At 43.0% G+C, this 23,289-nt stretch overlaps 1 protein-coding gene across 3 annotated transcripts in view; it reads left to right on the top strand.

Annotated features, from left to right (window-relative positions):
* The window catches only part of LOC138492054 (protein transport protein Sec24C-like), a 255,965-nt gene that overhangs the window by 56,226 nt on the left and 176,450 nt on the right, over positions 1-23,289 (top strand). For 2 of the 3 annotated variants that reach the window (XM_069619001.1, XM_069619002.1), the window contains exons 3-4: positions 4,071-4,376; positions 5,984-6,123. In XM_069619001.1, coding sequence (XP_069475102.1) covers positions 4,071-4,376; positions 5,984-6,123 — 446 coding nt within the window. The remainder of the gene's footprint in view (positions 1-4,070; positions 4,377-5,983; positions 6,124-23,289) is intronic. The other variant, XM_069619003.1, reaches the window with a different exon arrangement.

Below are 23,289 nucleotides of genomic sequence, written 5' to 3'. Positions count from 1 at the left end.
AATTCTATTGCCAATAAAATATCTGAATGATAAAGGAAATAACCCATTAATTTTCCCGCAACATTAAATGCATTTTAATAAAGGAAAACATATTTTAAATCCTTAACCCTCAAGGCAAGCACTATACCTTATTATTTTATTTGCTACAATTTGGCAAATAATCCTGCCCCCCAAAACACATAGGTAGTTGCCTGCCCCTTGTTGCCTCCTGCAGTGCTGTGTTGGTGTGTTACTAGGACCAGAGGCGTCCGCAGTGCATGCCACACAGAGGAGCCCTAGCATTGTGCTATCTGACCTGAAAAACCTTCTCTTTAATGGTAAATACTAGCCACAAAAAAGCAGGTGTTACGACAAAAATACTTGCATGTTTAAAATGAAAATGTATTAAAAATACCCTATTCGACAATGAGAACTACTTTGACACTACCTGAGAAAGCAGTTTACTCTCAACTTCAGAGTAGGGGTTAACATATTCCACCTGAAATTCTTATGTGACGTAGTACATTGGACATTAGATTTAGTACATTATTCATAATCATTGTATTAACTTAGCAAATGTTCATTCAACTATGGTCTGATGAATTCCCGCTGGTCTCCGCACATGACTAGTTTGGTTTCATGACTTCTTCCGTGGTACTGTCCCCAAAAAGAATCTGGCTAGAGCGATGGTGCTGGCAGCAGATTGCAGTCACTTACTAGCCATTTTCTCTGTGAGTGGGGCATCTATGACATCAGGTGGATCCAGCCATCTGATTGGACACTGTGGCTTGTTCCACACTGATCTGAGACATGTGTCTAAGTAGACTCTTCAATGGTTCTCATCATTCTTGGGTGACATCAGGCTCTTTTCTTTCTGGAGGGCTCCCAGTTGAGCCGGGGCATACGCCAGGAGCTGCCTGTGTCAACCATGATATTCAATTGCTGTATAATGCCATCATTTCACATCATTCAAGGCTATGCTCTATTTTTCTATTAATTCGCTCACAATAAGCTAATCTCTCTTTACGGATCATTTTTGACAGATTTTCTTTCTTTCCCTATTGAATGTCTTGGCAACACTCATGTCCGGATGAGATGTAGCGAGCGCCAATTTCTAAGTTGCCAAGATTGAGGCTAATCTTTTAGAAATATTTCTGATTCTCTGTTAAGACTATTCCTCTATTGTAATGGCAAAAAAGAAATTCTAGTCCTCCCCAAAGCCATGGGCCTAAAAGGCCTTATGGATTTAATGTTCTTAGCCACCCAAACCGCCATAAGGTACAAAACTAGTTTTTGCAACAGTGTTTGATAAATCATCATAAAATTGAACGTGGAGCCTCAGCTGTAGGGGATTTTAACTCTAGGCTCGGCTACTGTAATGCTAACTATAGAGTGCTCCTAGAGTATCGTGTTGACATATTCTGGTTGCCTGAAGATCAGCCCACCTCTGTCTATTCGTGGGTTTTATGAGTCCCCTTCAAAGACTGCATTGTTTTTAAGAAAATGAATGCCTTTCATGCAAGTGCCCTCATCAGTCTTCATCCCTTACTTTTGAGATAACATTGTGAGATAGTGTCCTTTGCTATGAACATCATATTGCACTGTGGATGGGAAACTATTGACAATTGGAATATATTCTAAGTGAAAAGAGCGCTATGTCACTTGGAACCCTGATGTAAAACGAACCAAGTAAAAATAGCCAAGGGCTGGCCACCCTCCTCCCTCTTTTATCAACCTCCTCCCCTCTAAACATCACGGGCAGGCTGGGGATGCTAATAAGCTATGAGATCACACCAGTGGACTATCACTTCAATATTCCACTGACGTGATGTTATAAAGCAGGAGGATACTGCATTTGGAAACCATATACATTGTCTTATCAGCATTCCACTTTGATGGCTAATGTTTATAGGTAAAAGTCCGTTCTTGCTCAAGGCTGCTCTAATCTGAAAATCACTGCCTCTGCATTGTAGGTAATGTTCCACTCCTGCTACTGTTCAGAAACCATATACATCATTGTCTTATAGGGATCGAAATTAAGATTAAGAATAAGATTGAATAAGCAGGAGCTAAAAGCAGCTACTGGGTATCGAGCATTAACCAGTGATCAGGAATTATGACCAGGAGCTAATAGATGGCATTCTCCATTATTAATGACTCCTTATGCTTTAGATATGATACATGTGTTTTAATGTTTATTTGTAGATTGTCCCAAAAACACAATGTTACATTCACATAGGTGTATTTATTCGGCATCAGTTGGCCGGGAGAGCCAAAAGTCGCACCTGGTAGATGTTGATGTCAGGCTACCCAGGCTCTTCTAGGCCACAAGCAGGAGCTAAATTGCACCTGAGATCTCCTTCATTTCTAACCCTGTCTAATCAACATTCCACCGTTATAGCTGATGTTTATAGGTACATGCCAATTCTTGATCAAAGCTACTCTAATCTGAAAATCACTACCTCTGCATTGTAGGTAATGCTCCACTCCTGTCACTTTATGTAAAAAATGTTAATCCATTCTCTTGACTGGAACAGCACGTAAAGGATTGTTTATTACCTTTCAATTCTCTCTCTGGCGTTCTGAGATTTTGCGGGGAATAATGCGATTGCTTGCATGTCCACAGGTCCGGGTATTCCTCAAAGATTCTCTTGTTGGTTTGTAAATCATGGGTGTGGATCAGAGATTGTCCACAAGCGTGCGGAACACCTGAAGAATTTCAGCAGCGCCACCGGCACTCTGTTGCAGCATTTCATTTGCAGTCACCTTCTCCTGGGGCGATGCTGTTTCCCCAAGCCACATGGCTGCCCCTAAAATATGGATTCACAAATGGTTTATCAGAGGGTACACAGGATTATTATAGGTCTGGAGTGGTGCAGATTTTTGCAGTAGAGTCTGAAGGACCATGATGGTTCCCCTGTCAGCAGCAGCATGACTCCTGGTTGGTGGGATTTGCGAGCAGTGTCTTCTGTATGCACAGTGAATCAGTGGCATGAGGAGACATGGCTGGGAGACACTGCATCAGTGAAATTGCCCAGTGCAGGAGGAAGACGCAGAAAGCTTTTTTCTGCATCTTTCTCCTGTATCCCCAGAGCTGACAGTGAGGGTGTAAGTGTCCCATACATGTATTCTCCCACTTACCTCTCACATGGCCTTAATAACATTGCAATCTCGATGACCGGCACTAGCAGTAGTTTGGAGTGTCCTGTACACCTCACGCCAGACTTCACGCTACTGCCTGGTAAGACCGCAGAGTCATGATAGTGCCGCAGCTTGCTGGGTCTGTCTGCTTTATGTCCCCTACTTGGAGTGAAACCTTAGCATGGGAAGGCTCTGCCACCAGACCCCGTACTCCAGAGAATTGGCTTATAAGGGAAGAACATTTGGAAAAGCATTTTCCGCATCTTTTGCCCACACTGGGCCCACACTAATATATGTATTCCCCGACTCGCCACTCACTCTGTATTAATAGTATTGCAGTTTCACTGGCACTTGCACTAAGGGGTAACGTAGAGCGAGTCTTGTGCCTGACTTCGCAGTGCAGCCTGCTGGAGCCCTCAATAAGGAAAGCAGTCCTCAAAAAGGAACCCTCCCAATGTGCCCCCAACCCATGACTTTGCTGGTCCCAAGTGGGCCAAAAGAGCACCATGGCTACTTTGTGTAAAGGAGGAGTTGTTTAATGGACACAGATGGACCTTTTCAATGCACATGTTTTAAATGCTTTTTTAATTAAAAAAAGAGTTTCTATTTCTCCAGGAGTTCTTCTCCCAGAAAGGTAAAGAAAGACTGCTGTGACTGGCTTATTGGCCAAGCATGTTTGAATTCATTGGTTTTTTTCTCCAGTTAAACTAATCAATTTAATCTAAAAAGAAATTGACATGAAATATCGATTTAATCAACTTTTCAGAAAGTTAATATGGAATCATATTTAACTGCAATTCATCCTGAAATAGGTCTTCTTCATACACTGACAGCATTTCAGGTTCTGAAAAAGTACATAGGAATATTACCCTGTAAACTATAGAAATCTAGTTTTATTTTCTGTATATATGCCCTGTAGGTTGTTCAACATGTTTTTTTTTCTTTTGCAGTACACTTCACCCAATGTCCTCAAGACGGAAGCTTCAATATGTGGACACATGGTGGGACGGTGCCTCCATGCGCTTGGCAGGATGTCCCCAAATCCCCTGCCTTCTACCCCTCATTTTCCTGCCCTTCTACCTTCCCCTCCTCTTTCTCTGGCATGGCAACCTCACCTTCCTTGACCCCCCATCCTGCCTATGGCTACTCCATGCCAGTTGATGCCTGGCCCTACCCACATCCTTCGGCTCCTGCCTGGCCGGTTCACTCTCAGGTGGAACAGAAGGCTCTTCTTGGGCGCTGCACATTCACTAATGGTACGTGGGGTTTTGTGGAGAAGGTACGTGGTTTGCAACTCTCTTAGATACATTTCTTTCAATCCATATGTGCACAATGCAAGTGCATGTCTGTTGTGGGTGCTTGTATGTGAGCGTGCCATTAAAGCACTCAACCAGAAGAGGCAAGGATCTGGTCAGTACCCAGGACGGTCGAGCAGAACATTGCCCGCATCCCATAGTATGCCCTGCCATACTCCAAATTCCGATTGGCCCCATGTTCAGAGTTCTACAGTCATAAATGGGGGGTAAAACCTCTTGCTGTGTTATTCTTTCTGTCGTCTAGCCATCACCTTTCCTAAATAGAACCTTCCCATTAGTTCACACTGTAAATGGTGGTAGGATTGTCATGCTTGCAGAATAGTCATGCAGAATTCCTGCTGTGTCACTAAAGCGGACAATCTACAGTTGGGTCTTAATGTATGGTTGCCAACCTTCCTTACGAGATCTGGAAAATGAAGGACAAATGCAGAAGTGGATGAATCCAATTGCTGGTCCCAGCGTTCTCTTTAGTCCAGTCAATCCCTTTGGTCAGAAAGATGGTATAGGCCAGCTGTGGTCTCTTAGACTGCTGTTATGAGAAGATGATGCAGCTGTGCTCCCTCTGGCTGCCACAATGGGGAGGTGGTGCACTTGTCACTTGGTTGTCACAATGTTAAATTGGCCTGTTGTACTCTGCTGACTATGCTGATCTGTAGGTCTTTATGTTATGTAATTTTATGTTGACTGGCTTTTATACTGTGCGCACAAATCATGTAGTGGTCTTGAATCGCTGAAACTTTGCCCGTATGGGCAAACTGTGACACCATCCAGGGTGTAAACCAGACCGTGGTCTGTGAGGTGAAAAAGAAACTGGGAAAAGGTATGCAGCAATTATGGGGTAGTGGGTACAATACATTTACTGGCCATGTTGGGATGTGCTCCCTAGGGGGGGGCATGTTGGGGTAGTGGGCCTTTGGCCTTTAGTCCCTTTTGTGGCCATGTTGAGATAATGGGGATGGGATCCTTCCGATGAGCATGATACAATGGTGTATGGGGTCCCTATGGTGGTCACATGGGGGTAATGGGCCTGTGGTCCATTTAGTGGCCATGTTGACTTGGTACCACTGTATTCCTTTGGCAAACATGACATGATGGAGGGGCTGTGTTTTGTTTGGCTGCTTCTATGGTGACATGGTGTAGTTGTGGTCCATCTGGCTGATATATCGGAATAGCTGTGTTGTGTTTCTTTGGCCACGATAATGGTTTGTTGACTTGTCTTCTTTTGACAAACTTATGGCACTGCGGCTCCTGTGGCAGTCATGATGTGATAGTGAGCATTACAGATATGGCCATGTGGGCTATTATTATGGGATGGCGGAGCTGTATGCCCTGTATCCCCCGTAATGGGTTGGGTGGCCCATGGTCCCTTTGTTGGCCATGTAGGGTGTGGTTCTTTTGGATAACATGACGGGAATTGAAGCTGCGGTCCCTTTTACTACAATGATCGAGTTGTGGGATATGATCTGTTTGTTGGCCATGTTCAGATGGTGTGACTGTGTTCTCTTTGATTTTTCATTTAGTCTCACTTTAATGTACTTTATTTTCAGATTTTCCGAGCTGGGACACTGCTGGAATGTCAAGAAGTGAGGGCCCATATAGGTCACCAACATACCAATATCCAGGCCCGGTTCTTCCATTCCTGGATCCAGCAGTCAAAGCTGTAGAAACGCCACCACCTCAGGTAAAGGTCAGTATAAGAGATTTGAAAATTATATGGAAGTTGTTCCAAGTGCGGTTTATAGGGCTTAATAAGAGGAAATGCTACTATTAAAGTATGAGGTAATGTGGCCTTTAGTTTACTGGAATATTTGTAACACATTATTTTTGTTCTTATAGATACTTTTATTCAGTTCATAATGCACTTAAGTAAAAAGATGCATTTTTAACCATTTAAAAAATAGTCAAATTTTGCAGTGAAGAACACTTTCCTGTGGCTGCCCGGTCAATGCACAAAATACAAACAGGTGAAAGGCACAGCAATACAGTAGAGAGAGAGGGGGGGGGGTTCATTTCAAGGTTGACCAGGAACCTTAAAGTTGTTGCTTCAAGGCATCACCTTCAAGGTTGACCAGGAACCTTAAAGTTGTTGCTTCAAGGCATCACCATATCAGTTAGATCAGTGCAACAGTAGAATCTGCAAGGGAACTTTATCAAAATTCCTCTGGCAAAACAAATAGGACTCCAGGATTTTCATGTGGTTTCTCTTGGTTTTAAAAACCAGTGAATGCAATTGAAAAGGTTGCATAAGGGATCTCTAGTGTTTAGCACTGAAATACCACAAAATGATAGGGGCAGCAGGAAAATAGGTGGACAATCCGCAGAGGATTGTGTAAACCCAGAATAATACCTATATATTTTACCAAGCTGGGAGGCCCTGTACAGTGGGGTTCCAACCACAATACATGGGCTTACCCGGGTTGTTCTTTCCTGGTGTTCAGGCATCACACCTTGCTTTATTCAAATGTCTGAATTGGAGAAAAGCAGTGATAGAACACTTTTGTGTAGTCTGGAGACTCCCTGGACTCCAGGTAATCATTTCTCAATTCCACGTGGCCGTATGATATTTAGCTAAGTTGTTAGTAACACGTGTACAATCCAAGTCCATCAAGCACTTTATTTCTTGAGATGTTTTCCACCATGGGATTTTGGAGAGTAGCCATCTGACGGTTTATGGTTGTGTGGGAATAAGTAACTGTTTAGGAGTTTCCAGAGGCTAAGCAGGCTGGATTGGCAAAAGGAAAGATAGTTGAAGAGATTTACGAACTATTTTATCCAGAATATGTTCCATCTCAAGGGGTGGGGGGCACATAAATGAAGGAAGAAGCAGGTGTGTATGCCACCATTACTCTGAGGTGGGTGGGAGGTACCAAATGAATGGATATGATTTGATTTCATGCTTCATTTATATTTCATTTTATTTACATTCTTATATTTATATTGGTGTGTGCTGGTACATGATTCTGTGATGATTATACATGTTAGGAATTGTATTCTGAATGTATCTTCCATAGGCTATGCCTCTAAACATGGATACCACACCAGATGGGTTCTGTGATGAAAGATTAGCAGACATGCAAGAGTTGTCCATGAAGTTAAACACATGTATTAATTATTACAGGTTGAGTGAGGTTCACTCCTATCAGGTATAGGGGAATCAGACTAGAAAACAAGAAGTAATACTACTACTAAAGTTATGATTCAAAGTCCTATCTAGAGGAAGGCTGGTCTTAACTAATATTCCCCAAATAGCACCCAGGCTCCAAGATATCGTGACCAGTACGGTCTCATGTTTACAGCACAGAGCACACTCCTTGAAGTCGGCTTGCTTCTTTGCTTTCAAACAATCGTCTCAGCAGTTATATTGTCCAGCTTGAAAGTTCTTCTGCCCCCTTGATTTTGGGTAGGGGTCAGGCTCTGATATTATCACTTTCTCCCTGCGGGTCACCCTGCTTCACTGAAGTTAAGGCTTTGTTACACACTGCTACTAGCAGGATATTCTTCCCACTTGCTTAAGATTTGTGTCAGGTTGTGTTATTTCAAGGAGGGGGTGAGAAGAGGGAATTTAAGAGTGGTGCAGATAGAAAAATTGATGCAGCAGAAGGAGGGAAAGAGAAGAAAGGAAGGAAGGATGGAGGAGGGTTGGGAAGAGTTTCTGGAGCAGAAGGAGGTGGAAAAAGGAGAGAAAGCACAGAGGAGATGGCAACAAGATGGAGAGAGTGAGAGGAGGCGAGGTGGACCAGAAGCGAGGAGGCAAGGAGGAAATATAAGAGAGAGGAGGAGAGGGAGGTGGTAAGGAGAGGAGACGGAGAGAGAGGATGGCAGCAGGAGAGGAGGAAGAGAAAGAAAAGGAGGGGGGGGGAAGCACCTAGAGGAAAGAGTGGGAATGATTGGAATGGCAATAGTGACAGAACAGAGAGGAGTAATGAGAGGAGATTAGAGGAACACTTGCAGAAAGAAAGGCAGCAAGGACTGGGAGGGAACGGGAAAGGATGGAGTCATAGGAGGGAACATAGAGAGGAAAGAAGGAAGGTTTACACAGAAAGAAGAGGCAGAGAGAGGAGAACACCTGAAGGAAGGAAGCAAGAAAAAGAAAATGGCAGTGTGATAAGAGGAGGGAGGGAGAAGGGGAAAGAGGAACAAATAGAACCTGAGAAATAAAACACCCTAAAGAGAAAGGGCTGAGAAGAGAAAATAGAGGAAGATGAAGAACATCTGAAGGGGTAGCAGATAGAAGGAGAGAGAGAAAGAAAGGAGTGGCAGGAATGCAAGAACAGTAAACAAAACGGGGAGGTAGAAGAGAAGAAGAGAGGCGAGGAAGGAGGCTTACCTCATAACAACAGTAAAGTGCAGAAGGGAGTTTGATGCATGGGGTGATGAAGACACTCTGGATCCAGTTGCAGTGCTGGTGCTAGAACAGGACCACCACGGGCCAAGTGGGAGAAACATCTGCTCAGCACTGAACTTGACAAAAGCAAAATGTCCTGTATCAGAGGGGATGATAATAGTATGGTGCAATCCATGCAGCCTAAAGTGTCTGATTCATGGATTTTGTCAGATCACCCAAGGGATGGTGGTGCCTGGTGGCAGCAAGTCCAGGATGACCAGCATTGTCACCCACACAGTGCCTGCTAAGAAAGACCCCCACTAGCCAAGAAAGAAGAGTCCTGTGAGCTACTGACCCACAGAGGGTGATACGGTCCTGACCCGGAGATAGGAACAGACTCAGTACTTTGGTCCTTTTAGAAGCTCAGACCTCAAGATTTCTGTTGATCCGTGACCTGACCACTATTTTATTTAGACAACCTTCCTATTAATTTCTCTCTCAGAGGGAACCCTATAAGCCTTACTCCCTCACCCATACCTGCGTTGCTGCTAACTACAGAGAAAGAAAGTCAAGCAAAGACATGCCTGAAGTTGCTTGTTGATCCTCCATGTGTTATAGAGAGAGTTCCAAAAACAAGAGGTATTTTGTTAATACCAACTGTTTTAACATTACCTCCAAGGCTGTAATGAGGCCTGCAATATATTAAATCCCAGTAAATCCAGGTATTGGCACTTTTATTAAATAATCAAAAGAGCACTTGGACATTTTGAGCTGGAATCTCACAAAAATGTCTTCCACTTGCAAAGATATTGTAAATCAGATCATGTCTGGTAACATGTATTTTGTTTGTGGAAGCTGATTTCTTTGGTCTTGAGATAGTGTTTGATTGTCCTTACCCCTTGTTGGTGTTGTACAGAGCCATTGTTGGTGTTGTACAGAATTGAATTTAGTTTTTGTGGAAAGGACACCCCAATTACTTTAGGCGGCTATACCATTATTAAAAGCTAAGGGAGAGGGTGAAGTTTCGAATTTATCCAAGCTCTCCCTGCGTCAATCTATTTGGGAGTTAATTAAGTTAATAAACAGTCAAATATACTAAGAGTCTACACAATTCCCCACCACCCACTGATGCGAGGGAACCCAATAATGAAAGGGAATAGGTTAATTAAATAGATCCCCATGCTGAAATGTTGTTGGACAATCTACTTGCTTTTGGATATCTCTGGGCTTGACACTTACGGAGATGGAGCAGGGCTTTGTTTATGTGGATGGAAAAACAGGATTATTGCCAGCACTTCAGTCCATGTCATCCCACAGCAATCCTCCTATGGCTCCAGGGAAGTATCGCAGCCTCTGTTTTCTGGTTTCCCCAGCAATGGAAAGGTCCAGCCCTCTCCCAATATTTCCACCCAGATGATGTTTCAGCAGATCTCCTTTGGTGGTTGTTTTTTTTTCTGGGAGCTGTTCCTTCTTCCATAGTGCAAGACCTTTTTATTCTCTAAGCCCCTCCCATGGCAATGAACATTAGGAGGTACTAACTTATGATCTCGCAACCAGCATTGGACATTTACATTTCTGTCAACCCCCCCATAAGGATTGGTTCAGGAATCTAGAACAGAAATATGTTTTTTCATGTCCAGTTTTATCCAAAAAGTCCAATATGGCAAAACTTTACATTTTACAAATAACTATGCCAAACTATATATTACGCTTCAGCTAATCATGGCGGATTTGATAAAACAACAGCCATGTTTGCACCATGATGCACGGGTGCACTGTAATTATTTGCCCTTTTAATTTGCTCGCCAATTTTAAGATTCAGTACAATTTTGGGGCAGAAAGAAACACATTTTAGATTGCAATTGAAATTCCATAGGTCGCATGTGGATACATTTGATTGCAACAAAATCGTCTTGCATTTAGCTTTAAAATGACAAATGAACAATTATAGTGTCACACATCCATGCTAGCACTTATGGAAGAGGTGTGGATGGTTTTGCCATTAATAGGCCACTGCGTTCTGTCTTTACAGCTAATAACAGTCTAGCCTTTTTCTCTTTCTCACACAGGCACCAGAAACTATTTAGTCCTCCCTTTCCGGCAGCCCGTTGCGTTGCAACCCAGTTATCCTTTGCTTGGTTAGCGCTTTGCTAGATTTCCTGCTATCCAGTTCGGCTTTCCAAATGCTTTCCTGCTTTTCTCTTGCCCGCTGCTGGGTCTCTCTTTTGCTCCCCGCTTGTAGGCGGCTTCTCTCACGGAGCGGCACTTCTACTTCGTTCCTGTGCGTGTTCTCTGCCTTTTCTCCCCAGACTACCTCCTGCTCTCCTCCTTCCAGAGGCTCCCGCTTCTCTGGCTCCCCCCACCCCTGGTTCTCTTTTCGGTTCTCTTTGGATACTGCCTCTCTGCCTTCTGGATACTTCCCCTGCTTTTCTGATTTACTCGCATCCTCTGCTCACCTCGTTAGAGTACTAGTCTATCGGAACACTTTCTTCTGGTCCTTAAGTGAAAGACTGCATCAGAACTTATTCCCACCGATCTTCCCTGCCTTTGACTACTATTGAAAAGGAGCACAGACATTCTACTGTTTTTTTTTTCCAGACTTGGCTTTTTCCCCCTGTTTGGCTGTTCCGGTCAGGTAGCCACTTGCCTCATGTTTCATATCTCAGGCATAGTGCCTCCTCTCCAAGGCAGGCCCTATCTCTATAAAAAAAAGGGCTATCACAGAATAGGACGATGAAAGGAACCGGAGAGCAGCAACAGCTCTTCAGGTGAGGAGAATGCTTTTGCATCAGAGTTGGAGGAAGAGCTTGAGGGGGCTGACAGTTTGCATCACCCAGAGATCCCAGTGGCCACTGCCGAACAAGTACAAGAGTTGGTAGCTGCAGTCCGTGGTCTTACTCAAGAGGTCCAGAGCCTCAAGACTGAAAACGCAGTATTACGACAGCTGGTCACAGCCAGAGAACACCATCCTGTGGAGCTTCCCCCCCATGGCTCTTGCGTCCGGGAAGTATGTTGGATCCCCGAAGAGGCTGAAGGAATTCGTGGATTCCTGCTTAGTCCACTTCACCTTTAGAGCCAGCACCTATACCTCCTAGCACGCCTGTGTCGGGTTCATGATCTCGAATATGATCGGGAATGCCTTGGCATGGGCAACACCACTGGTAACAGGATCCAGTCCTGTTCTGCATGATTTTGGGGGTTTTCTGGCATTATTGAAGAAACCTTGCATGTGGCGTGTGGAGAATTACTAGACGTACGACAGGGTCAGACGGTTCTCCTCTCTTACATCACATTATTCAAAACCAATTACTTGCTCGGCACTTCGTTCGATATTCAATAGTTCACCTTTCGTTCTCCAGACCCCTTTATCGTGTATTCTTGCTTGTTCGGCATTCGCCGCAACCCACACCATGCACCTAGGTTGGCTCGGTCTGAGTGAACCTTCCCTGTCACTCACCGGTGTACGGACGCTCCTCTGGGTGATATGGGCTCGAGTCATACCTCTGCTGCTCCTGAAAAGGGTAACTGTCCCTTCTTCTGGAGTAGCACGTGTACTGGAAATGTCCCCCATAGTTTTCCATCCTGAATCTGCCTTCTCCCAGGTTCAGGGATCTATTGTCCTGGAAGCGGGGAGAGAGAGGAAGATTGTTTTGCAAGTTCTGGTTCGGGGGCATCTGGAGAAGAATTACATGTTGGAAGGTGGAGTGATCCTTCTCTCTTGGGGCAAGTTGGGAGGGAGGTTTCCCAGGGCAATACATATCTGGTTGGGTCCCCTCCCCCCCACCCACTGGGCAGAGGGAGTGTATACATGCCTCAGGATTGGCTTGGTACCTTGTACCTAGGGCTTACATAGGTGGCAGGGTCAGAAGGATCATTGTTCTGGGCCCCTGCCTAACTACCATTCGATTGGGCCGGGTGCGGGGGTCCCTTTTGCCTTACATTTTGCTTGTTGGCAGGAGGGTTATTTTATTACCCCACCCCATCTCCAGGTCCAAGGGGTAGTTCTCACCTCGGCCACCTTCGCAGCAGCAGGTGTGTTAGATAGATTAGGGGTTCTGGCAGTATTTTTACTCTCAGTGGGCTTCTGGACCTCATAGTTCCTGGTGACTTGGTCAATTACTCAATCCAAGGTACTGTTGCCTCGTAAGTCCTGGTGGCTTGTTCAATTACTAATGTATTTGGGGAGCGCATGAAAATAAGTGATCACAAACTCCCTACTATGGGTGTTCAACTGCCTCGAAATCTGAGCCAATGTGCACTTTAACCTCTGCACAAACTCCCTAGGTGCCTGATCCTCCCCACAATGCAAATTATATGCAGCCTTACGGGCCTCTTGCGGGTTTCTATGTATGGAGAAATGTTTTAAAATGGCTACCTTATAGGTGGACTATTTATAATGATTTTTGTCCTCCAGTCCAGCAAAGAAATTAGAGTACTCAGGTGAGAATGTGCTTTTCGCAAATGTGATGCAATTCATATCATTTCTGATCTGGAATGATGCCATCATCTGCTCATAAAGTTCCTGTTGCTCCTATAACGAATACTTGGCAGTGTTGTGGAATGGAGTCAGGAAGCTCTTTATGGGATTGAGTTGTCTTATTGGGTCTTTAACAAAACCCTTGCTCTGTTTTGCTGTCTCTTACTTCCTCTGCACCTGAGTCCATTAATTTTCTGACTCAGAGCTGCTATTTGTAATCCATTGCCTGTCCCCTAGATGCTCCTTATCTCCGTGAGATTGATAATATCTCCCAGATTCATAGTATCTGGACTCCTCTCGCCTGGACCGCAGTGGACTCTCACAGCCACTTTCCCCATAGTTACTTTTAGGCCCAGGATAGAACACAGTTTCATCATCCCTCCTTCCAGGGAGACTGGGAAATTCCCCTCTCCCCCTTCCCCTGAAACTCTGGCTTTTCTCCTTCAGTGCAGTGGGCGAGATTATCTCTTTGTAGTCTCAGCTTCAGCCAATCTAAATCCCTGTCTTTCTCATCATAGGAGTTTTCATGGTCTGAAGTCCTCACAGTATTCCTTTTAGTCTCCCAGGACACGCTGGTCCGGCCCCTTCCCTTATGTATGGTAGAGATGAATACTCATCAGGATCAGACAAGGTCTGGCCTTCTGGATCAGTTTGGCTAAACCTGGGTAAGCCCAACTGCGACACTAAGGCCTGATTAGTCTCAAGCACCCTACTCTCAGCTACCAATCAATAAAATATAAATGAGCTCTGAGTTGAGCCATTCGAATCTGCTCATCACGAATATTTTGGCTCATGTAAAATTCTGTTAATGCTTGATGCAAAATGCCATGATTTTGCCAAATATAATTGTCTACTGATGTGAGTTCTTATTAGTCTGCCAGCTTCCGGCTTCACCCTCAATCCATTCTCCTCGAATGTTTTTGCACCTTCGTAACACTTTCTTTGAGCAGGGGCAAACTCACCCTGTCCCTGCTTGATTTCCACAAACAATGCCAAATCAAAATTCTGATCAATAACCTTTTTCACCTATACACCTCCCTGGAAACCAGGGGTCAAGTGTTTGTGGCCCTTTAACAAAGCAAAAACAACTTTCTATCCACCTCCATGCGAGTACACCAGAATGAATAGCCTGTCTCAATGTACTCGTCATGAATCAAAAGCCAGTAAGCGAAACCCTCGACAAGCTGCAAATTTGTAACGGTATATTGGGAAACCACGCTCCACCTAGGGAGTTCCTTTCCTCCCACGTGAGAGAGCCCACAATGTACCCTTAATTAAGGATCCAACTATGCCCCTTTTAAGACTCGTATAGAGGCCTGTGGAGCCCTACCCCTGTGCCAACAATGAGCCAAGAACCAGGTCGGTGTAGAGAAAGAAAGTATATTTATTTAAAATATAGGTTCGATAAATCTTGCACTAACGGTGACACCTTAGACCTGGTCTTGGCTTCTCGGTGGCACCCAATTAAACTTCTTTTTTACATAAATGGATAACACAGGTTGGTTTGAAGAACATACATTACAATTCCTTAACCCCTCAAATTTTCTCTTCAAAACAACTTAGACTGTGATTCACTTTTTAATAACATGTAGCCCATTAGAATCTGGCAACATGACAAGCTGCACACTTTACTTTATGCAGGTTACAATTTGAATAATAATAAACACTGGTCAATGAGCAAAATCAGTTCCCAAATGCACTGCTGTGCATTTTCGATGTTTCTGCGTATTTAAAAAGGCTAGCAGTTTGGTTCAACTTGACCACAGGTGAAAATGAATTTAGACTGGCGCTGCGCTCTCAGAAATGCTTCACAGTTCTTACTTTAACCCACTTCTAGTATACAGTGTGCTTTTCGAATCAGAGGCTTTATTCAATTTAACCTTGACAAAACACTTTTTCTGCCCCAATCCCAAAACCAGACAGTTAGTTACTTACAGCACCCCTTGACTGAAATAGCAGGGTTAAAAATTGGGGACAGTTATTCAATTCGTGTTCCAGACGCCCTTCACATAAAGGACCGTGTTGGGGGATGTGGACAGTTATTAATTTTGTTTTTAAAGGCCAGGGTTGGGAATGGTGGCAATTATCAGTTTCGTTTTTTTGTGGCAAGGATAAGTTTACCTTTTGTTTAAAAACAAGTTTTGGGAATAGTGACAATTATCAATTTTGTTTGTGGCAAGGACACCCCAATTACTTTAGGAGGTGTGAAAAACCTAAGGGTCTTTCCCAACCTACTCAGTGGATAGCGGAGGGAATACCTAAGAATGAGATATGGTATCCCCCTTCTTGATAATGACCTTTCCAAACCCCCTCAGCCTTTGTAGGGTATATTCAAGCATATACTACTCCTTTCCCTAAACAATACTCAAATACTGCGACAAAGAAGAGGAAATCAAGGGGAGTACAGATTTCCCATGAGAAACCCACTATGCTACTGGGACGAGGAAGATGAAGATCAAAGCACACCAACTTACCCAATGGACATGTCCCATTAACGAGGCCAGGCAGGGGCAGGCAATTGACTTCAACTATGCCCACCTGCAACCTGTTAACTATTTAGATGGATATAAAAGGAACGCATATGCTTGGCAAGAAGAACGAGTTGGGGAACAAGTTGGAGACAGAGCTGGAGAGCAGATCATAGCAGACCAAGCACAGGGCCAAGGAGAACGTGACGCCGAAATGCTGAGGGGCTGTTAAGTGAAGCTGAAAGAAGCGAGGCGAGAGAGCCGGAGGTGTCTGCAGGAGGAAGCCGAGGGGCGAGCTTATCCCGTGGTATATGCTGCCTAGTCCATGCTTGTTCCTGTGGATAAGAGTAAGAGCCCAGGAGGATCTGAGGGGTAGGTGGGGAAACTCTGACCTCGGTCACGAGGACCATAACAGAAAAAAAGATGAAGGAAGTTGTTAACTCCTTTGCCGCTAAAGAAAAGACGGTATACATTGTATCAAAGTGACCACGAGTGAACGCACTCCTTATTGAATGTCTCTGGTAGCAACTTTAACAAATGTGCAATGCGAGAAGGATATTGTTAACCAGAGGATAATAGTAAAAGCGTTCTGGAAGGAAACCGTATCAGAGTGTTCATGTGTAAGAATATATGCATTCAAAAGTCTCTGTGAAAGTTAAGAGAAGCGCTGCAAAGTCAGGGGGTGGTGCACAGCTGCAAACTGAGCAACATAGAAATCTTTACAGAATTTCCTCGTCAGAAAGGGAGCTAGAAAAAAATTGAAGTCAAAAGCAAAATAGAAGAGCAAAACTGTGAAATACATACAGAGACATTGGGCCTCATTAGGAGTATGGCGGTAAGGCAGCAACGGCGCCGGTATCACTACCGGTGCCGTTGCTACCATAACTGCCATACTAGGACTTCTGCTTGCGGGTGCCCTTGCAGCCACCTGGTCAGACCAGGTGGCCGTACCGGCACCCACGAGCAGAACATGATGGTAGCAATAGTAGCGCTGCTATAATCCTCTCCATTCCCATTGAGCCCTACGGTGGCTCGAATGGGGACGTACCGGCTGGCACCCACGCAAGGTCTGCCGAGGTCGGAATGGCCCAGTGATTCCCCTTTAATGGGTGCCAGAGCTGGATGCGAGTTTGGGGGAAGCGCTGCCGGTAAAACCGGCAAGGCTACCTCCAACCTCATAATGAGGCCCATTGTGAGTGAACCAAAAGCATTGAGAAGCATTGGGGTGGCCCCCAGAATGGAGGCGGATCGGAGAGGGCTGAAGAGACCCCATCCGAATAAACTGTGAGTAAAGTTAGGCACCAGTTTGCGCAACCTGTAATGAGTTAACCGTGGGGTCTGCAAACTGTGCCACAACGAGGGGAGGCCTACGTATAAGAAGGACTTGCTTATGCATGGGGAAGGGAGTCCCACAAGAAACAAGTGAAGAGTGATATTTGAAACTGTTATGAATTATACTTTATTGTTTGAAAATAAAGTAACTTTGAACATTGACACTTTGAAGGACAGCATAAGCTCAAGACAAGGGGAGGCTGGGAGAACCTGTGAATAAGTGAATCCAGATAAGTAAAGGTACTGTGAATTTTGCCAAGTGACTTCTAAGAACTTGCGGAACTTTCTTACCCTGAGTGTCTTTAACTTAGAGAAAGGAGCGGTGGAGGAGCTCCAGGTTCACATCGACTTTGCTTTGAACACTGTTAAATTGGCCAAATCTCACACACTCTGTTTCTCTGTAGAAGTGAGCTCAAGCATGGGTTTTGACACAGACTGTAGTTTACTTTTGACTGACAGACTAAGACTTTCTTAAGTTTGCGTTTCATTAGGATGCATTACCACAGGGCAAGATAGGTATTTTTCCATCCTGACCATTAAAAATAAAGATTTTCCAAATATATCTCTTTGCCTGCTTCATCTCCTGATACCATGCCTGTCTCACAGCAGCTATAAAATTATTCCCGCTAAGAGAGAGGTTAAACGTTTTTAATTTTTCCAAGCTCCCCCTTGTGTCAATCTATATGGGAGTTAATTAAGTTAATATACAGTCAAATATGCTAACGGTCTACACAATTTCCCCCCCACCACTAATGAAAGGGAACCCACTGATGAAAGAGAATAGGTTAATTAAATAGATGCCCATGGTGATATTTTGTTGGACAATCTGCAGTCAATGGATTCCCACAGCAATCATATCTCTATTACTCCAGGGAAGTATCATAGCCTCTGTTTTCTGGTCTCCCCAGCAATGACAATCTCCAGCCCTCTTCCAATATTTCCACCCAGATGATGTTCCAGCAGATCTCCATTGGTGTTTTCTTTTAGGCAGCTGTCCCTTCTTCCATAGTGCAAGTCCTTTTTTTTCTCTAAGCCCCTCCCATGGCAAATTAATATTAGGAGGTGCTAATTTATGATCTCACAACTAGGATTGGATGTTTACATTTCTGTCAACCGCCCTAAATCCAGCCCTTCTTTACGGATTGGTTCATGAGTCTAGAACAGAAATATTACAACTCCCATTTGAAATTCACATTTTTCTTTCATGTCCAGTTTTACCTAAAAAGTCTAGCATGGCAAAACTTTATATTTTACAAAAAACGATGCCAAATTCTGTATATTCTGCTTCAGCTAATCATCGCGGTTTTGATGAAATGACAGCCTTGTTCACACCATGTTGCACAGAGGCACTGTAATTATTTACCCTTTACACAAAGTATAATAATTATGAACATGACATTTTATCTCCAGATACCTCATTTTATTGCCCTCAGCTTACCAATTTTTAGATTCAGGAAATTTTCAGGGGAGGCCAGAAATACATTTTTGTTTGCTATGGAAATTCCATTAGTCGCGTGTGGATACATTTGATTACAACAAAACCACATTGAAATTAGCTTTAAAATGACATATTCCTGGACTCATTGCAACTTATCGTTGCTGAGAAAATGAACAATTATGATTGTCCATTTAAACTAATGGAAACATTCAAATATGTTATGCAAATCCAACCACATACTTCATGTACCTCTTTTTCCAGATCACACACTACTGCAGAAGATTCCTTTCCCACCACTAGACACCGTCCGAGAATTCCATATAGAGTGGATTCTTTATTTACCAGCAATTTCCTAAACAAAGAGACTCTACGCCAGAGAATTACGCTTGAAAGGGAGTATAACCCAAGTTCAAAACGTATTGCTGCTAATGGAACACATTTCGGAAGATACCAAACCAATGATCTTAACCAATAACCAATAACCTAAAATAACATAACATGCTACAGACACAGTTGTTTTGTCTCTTATCAATCTGCTTTGAAACTCTTTTAAACATTGTTTTAGAAAAGGCCCACTCAAAATCTAGGTCAAAGGGAACATTTCCAGAACAAATAACCCATCCAATTTCAAATGTCATCATAATTCATATGCATTTATTTGGTGAGGACTAATAATGAGCACATAAATCAGCCAATACATGTTTCGACCAATGAAGGTCCTCCTCAGGGCTGTTAAAATCATGCATAACAATGTACCTATATTACAGGAAGTAGTAATCAGAAGAAGATAGAAACCTAAAACGATCCACCAATTTGGGCACATGTACATCCATTAGTTATCACCAGACATAATAAAGTTGGATAATTAGGATTATAAAATCAAGATGATTAATATTGCATTATCACAAAAAACACGAACAGAGTGAGATGATATAATAATAATATTAACAGGAGATAGTTAAAAAAAAGAAATTACAGAAATTACAGAAATTGGTTATCAGTTTCTAGAAAACATTTTTTATGCACCATTTGAAATACGAAACACCTTCTTTTACAAATTTAAGATCTGAGGACAGCATATCCATAACTCGAAAGAATGCATATAGATTAAATCAAGTCTTATACGTGGGGCAGTCCCACCAAAAGAGTTGATGGAGTGTCAGTATGGGGGTGAAATGCAAAGCATACAACTATGACCAATCCTGACAATACTGTGCTCAGGAGAAATAAAATCACACATTCAAAAAGTGTGCATTTCATATTTAAACCCGACCGGGAGTACCTGCACCACTATCTGTGAAAAAATAAGACACACGAGATCCAAACAAAAAAGGAATAGGTGCATAACGAAAAAACACAATAGAAAATGGTTCCCTATTGAGACATGTGAAGCTGCACCGATTTTCTAATGAAAGGGTTGAATCTATTGTCTACAACGCCCAACAATTTTTTACAGAAATAAAATCACCCACTCCTGGCGATTCCTACTTGTCAGATCATTGAGTCTGGTGCAGATAAGTAAAAAATAGAATTGTAAAGTGTTTATACCTTACACAAAAATATATACAGCTGTTAAATATTTTACCCTAATGAAGATCACTCACTCTATTCAATATATTAAGTTCATATGCGGATGCGGTTCGAGGACTTGACTGTCTCGAAAATGTCCTTCAAAGATGGACGCTGGATGATGCTTGTGTGGCACTCCTCCTAGCTTCTTCGCAAGGCTTCTGTCCTTTCAAGGTGGATGGCCCAAAGCTTAGGAGAGTGTTTGCAGGCAACAGCCTTGTCCTTTGTCCAGAGACTCTCTGGCACTTCCCACCTAGGAGGCTTGCTGTCAGAACGTAGCAGGGCATGCTGTGTGCTGGCTGGTACCACTTCTGGAGCAGCTGGACAGATCCTCTGAGTCTGGTATCTCCCTCTGTTCCCTGGGAGATGTTTGGGGGAAGGATTTTGCTTCCCTCTTGGAACTCCTGGCCTTCTTTCACTGGCGGAAGATGTAAGGTAGACTACCTTCAGCTCGAGTCCAAATTAGTCCTTCTTACTCCTTTCAAAGTCGTTGGATGATCTGCCAAGTGATGGGTTCAACCCTCTCTTAAAGCCAAATGGGCCCCAGTGATTGGAGCAGGCTAAGCCTACCTTAATGAACCAATCCTGGGTCCCCTCCAACACTCTTCTGTTATGCATGAGGTCAGGACCAGAGTGCTCTGCAACAGGACAGACAAGGGATGACAACACATACCTAAGTCCCACCCATCTTCCTGTCTGTTGTTGATCGAAGTGTCTCTCTGGTTAACTGAGCCCATTGTGACTCTTCACTAAAGCGCAGGTCTTCCTTGAAGTTTGTGCTGGGAGCAGACTTCCTGTCTCCCCTAAATCACATTCTTCGTGCAGGCGAGCACACTCTCCCCGTGGGTCTGGTCGAATTCCTCACATTAGGGTCAGGGCTTTAGTGTAAAAACAAAACTAGGTACTTCCTTAATGTCATTTTCTTAAGTCTCAGCCAAGTAATAGAGGCCAGTATTTTTTGAAAATTCTAAACAGCAATTGACTTTGTTGAGTATCAGGCGATCATCCTGACATGATCTGGGTGTGTCCTACCCTTTCTGATTTTGGGTCTCAATACATTTTTTCTGTCTTTCTCTAAACTTAAGGTCTTGGCTTTTATCACATTTACCTCACTATAGTCATGTTCTAAGAATATTGTGCTTAATATCTAAGATTCTTTCATGAATGCATCCATCGTGCTGCAATTTCTTCGTGCCTGTATACATTTGCCTGTAGTTATGTTTGCAATCACACTATTCCGATGACTGCTGGAGGCATAAAGAACTGAGTTAACTTCTGTAGGTTTCATATAAGCAGTTGGGTGAATCTCATTCCCTTGAATGTAAAGGTGTAAACCGAAAGTTGATCTCGGTAGAATGTGATGAACGGGTGAAAGAAATTCCAGAATGGTTGTGATTCAGTAAGTAACAAAGTCTTGTAGGAGTCTCTCACTCACGTGCCGGATCATAAAAACATCAGCAATAAATCAATACCAGTTGCAGGTGTTGCGCTTAAATTGATTATTCAAGTTTATATGTTGTGCTTCAAATTCGCCCATGAACAAATTGGCTAGGGAAGGTGCATAATTTGCACCCATAGCTACTCCCTTAAGCTGTCTGTACATTTCTCCATTAAACAGGAAGATGTTATTGCTGAGTGTTAATTGTAATAATTATTTGAGCATTATCACATGAGCCATATATGAGGCAGATCAGTTTTTATATGTGCAGTCAAATGTTCTTAATGCCAAATCATGTGCAATCTTAATTCATTGTCCCAAATATAGTTCTCTAATAGTTGTAGCAGATGGATTGCATCCCCAAAAGAAAGCTAGTAGCTTGAGTACCTCAATATTGTTAATAGAATCTATAGATTTGGAAAATCTTTCAGTAATCTGCTCATTGCACTATCGGTCGACGCTCTGGGATTTGGTCAAATTCCTTGTGTACTTTCGGTAAAAAGTGAATTTGGGGCAATTTGGGATGTTCCACAGTAAGGTAATCCTTCTCATCACCAGTAATTAACCCCAAACTGTATCACTTAGAAATGAGTTCCATCAACATGTTTGTGATCTCATTAGTGGGGTTAGTGGTCAATTTCCCATATCAGTATATACACACACACAACTATGAAATGCACACTATTTGATTGTGTGATTTTTATTTCTCTTCAGTACAGAGTTGCCAGGATTGGCTATGGTTTTATACACTGCATTTTGGTAATCGTTACTCTTCATACTTACACACCATCAACTCTTTAGGTGGGACTGCACCATCTATAAGACTTGATCTAACCTATATGCATTATTTCGAGTTATGGATACACTGTCATCCGATGTTCATTTTTAAGAGGTGTTTGATATGTGGAATGTTGCGAACAAATGGTTTTCTAGAAACGGATAACTTACTAGGTCTTCTTTTCATATTACTTTATTTAATATATTTATTGAATTTTTTTCTCACTCTTGTCATGTTTTGTTTGTGGTAATGCAATATTAATCATCTTGATTTATAACCTTCATTCTCCAACTTTATTATGTCTGATGATGTCTAATGGAAGTACATACTCCCAAATTGGTGGTTTGTTTTGAATGTCAGCCTATTTATTATTATTACTACGTTCTGTAATGTATGTACATTTTTATGCATGATTTTGACAGCCCTAATGAGGACCTTCATTGTTTGAAACATATATTGGCTGATTTATGGGCTCATTATTACTCCTCCCCAAATGCAAATACATTATGAAATAATCTGAAATTGGATGGGTTATTTGTTCTGGAAATTTTCAATTTGACCTAGATTGTGAGTCTTTTCTATGAGGAGTGTTAAAAAATACAGAGTTTGAGTGCCAGTTAATAGAGACAAAACTACAGTGTATGTATTCTATATTTGGTGACCTTGGGCCAAGGTCTCTACCAAAGCTCTTCCACAGATATTTATTGGCAGGGTAGCTCGAACCTTGCAATGGCCCTCACCTTCCCTTTCAACATAACATACTAGTTGTGTCTTGAAACAAAACAACAAAAACACATTGAAGATCTTGTATTTGTTAGCACTCAGCACAGGCACTAATTGGCAGTGGTAATGTCCCTGGCCCTGCCTCTGTGGTGGTGGTACTGCTGTCCTGTTATTGTCCACTATGCTGGGTGCCCTTCTGCTCCACTTATAGCATTGGTAAATGTGCATTGTCTATCGCAGTTAAATGCTAGCAGTTGTTTAAGACTGAGACGGTGGCCTGCCACATGCTTGCTTATTGGCTCCTCC

The sequence above is a fragment of the Ambystoma mexicanum genome, chromosome 10 (genome assembly GCF_040938575.1).
Source record: "Ambystoma mexicanum isolate Mex_15411 chromosome 10, UKY_AmexF1_1, whole genome shotgun sequence".
In the NCBI taxonomy this organism is placed as follows: domain Eukaryota; kingdom Metazoa; phylum Chordata; class Amphibia; order Caudata; family Ambystomatidae; genus Ambystoma; species Ambystoma mexicanum.
The sequence above is the reverse complement of the archived record's forward strand: the minus strand, read 5'-3'. Positions and strand labels throughout refer to the sequence as shown.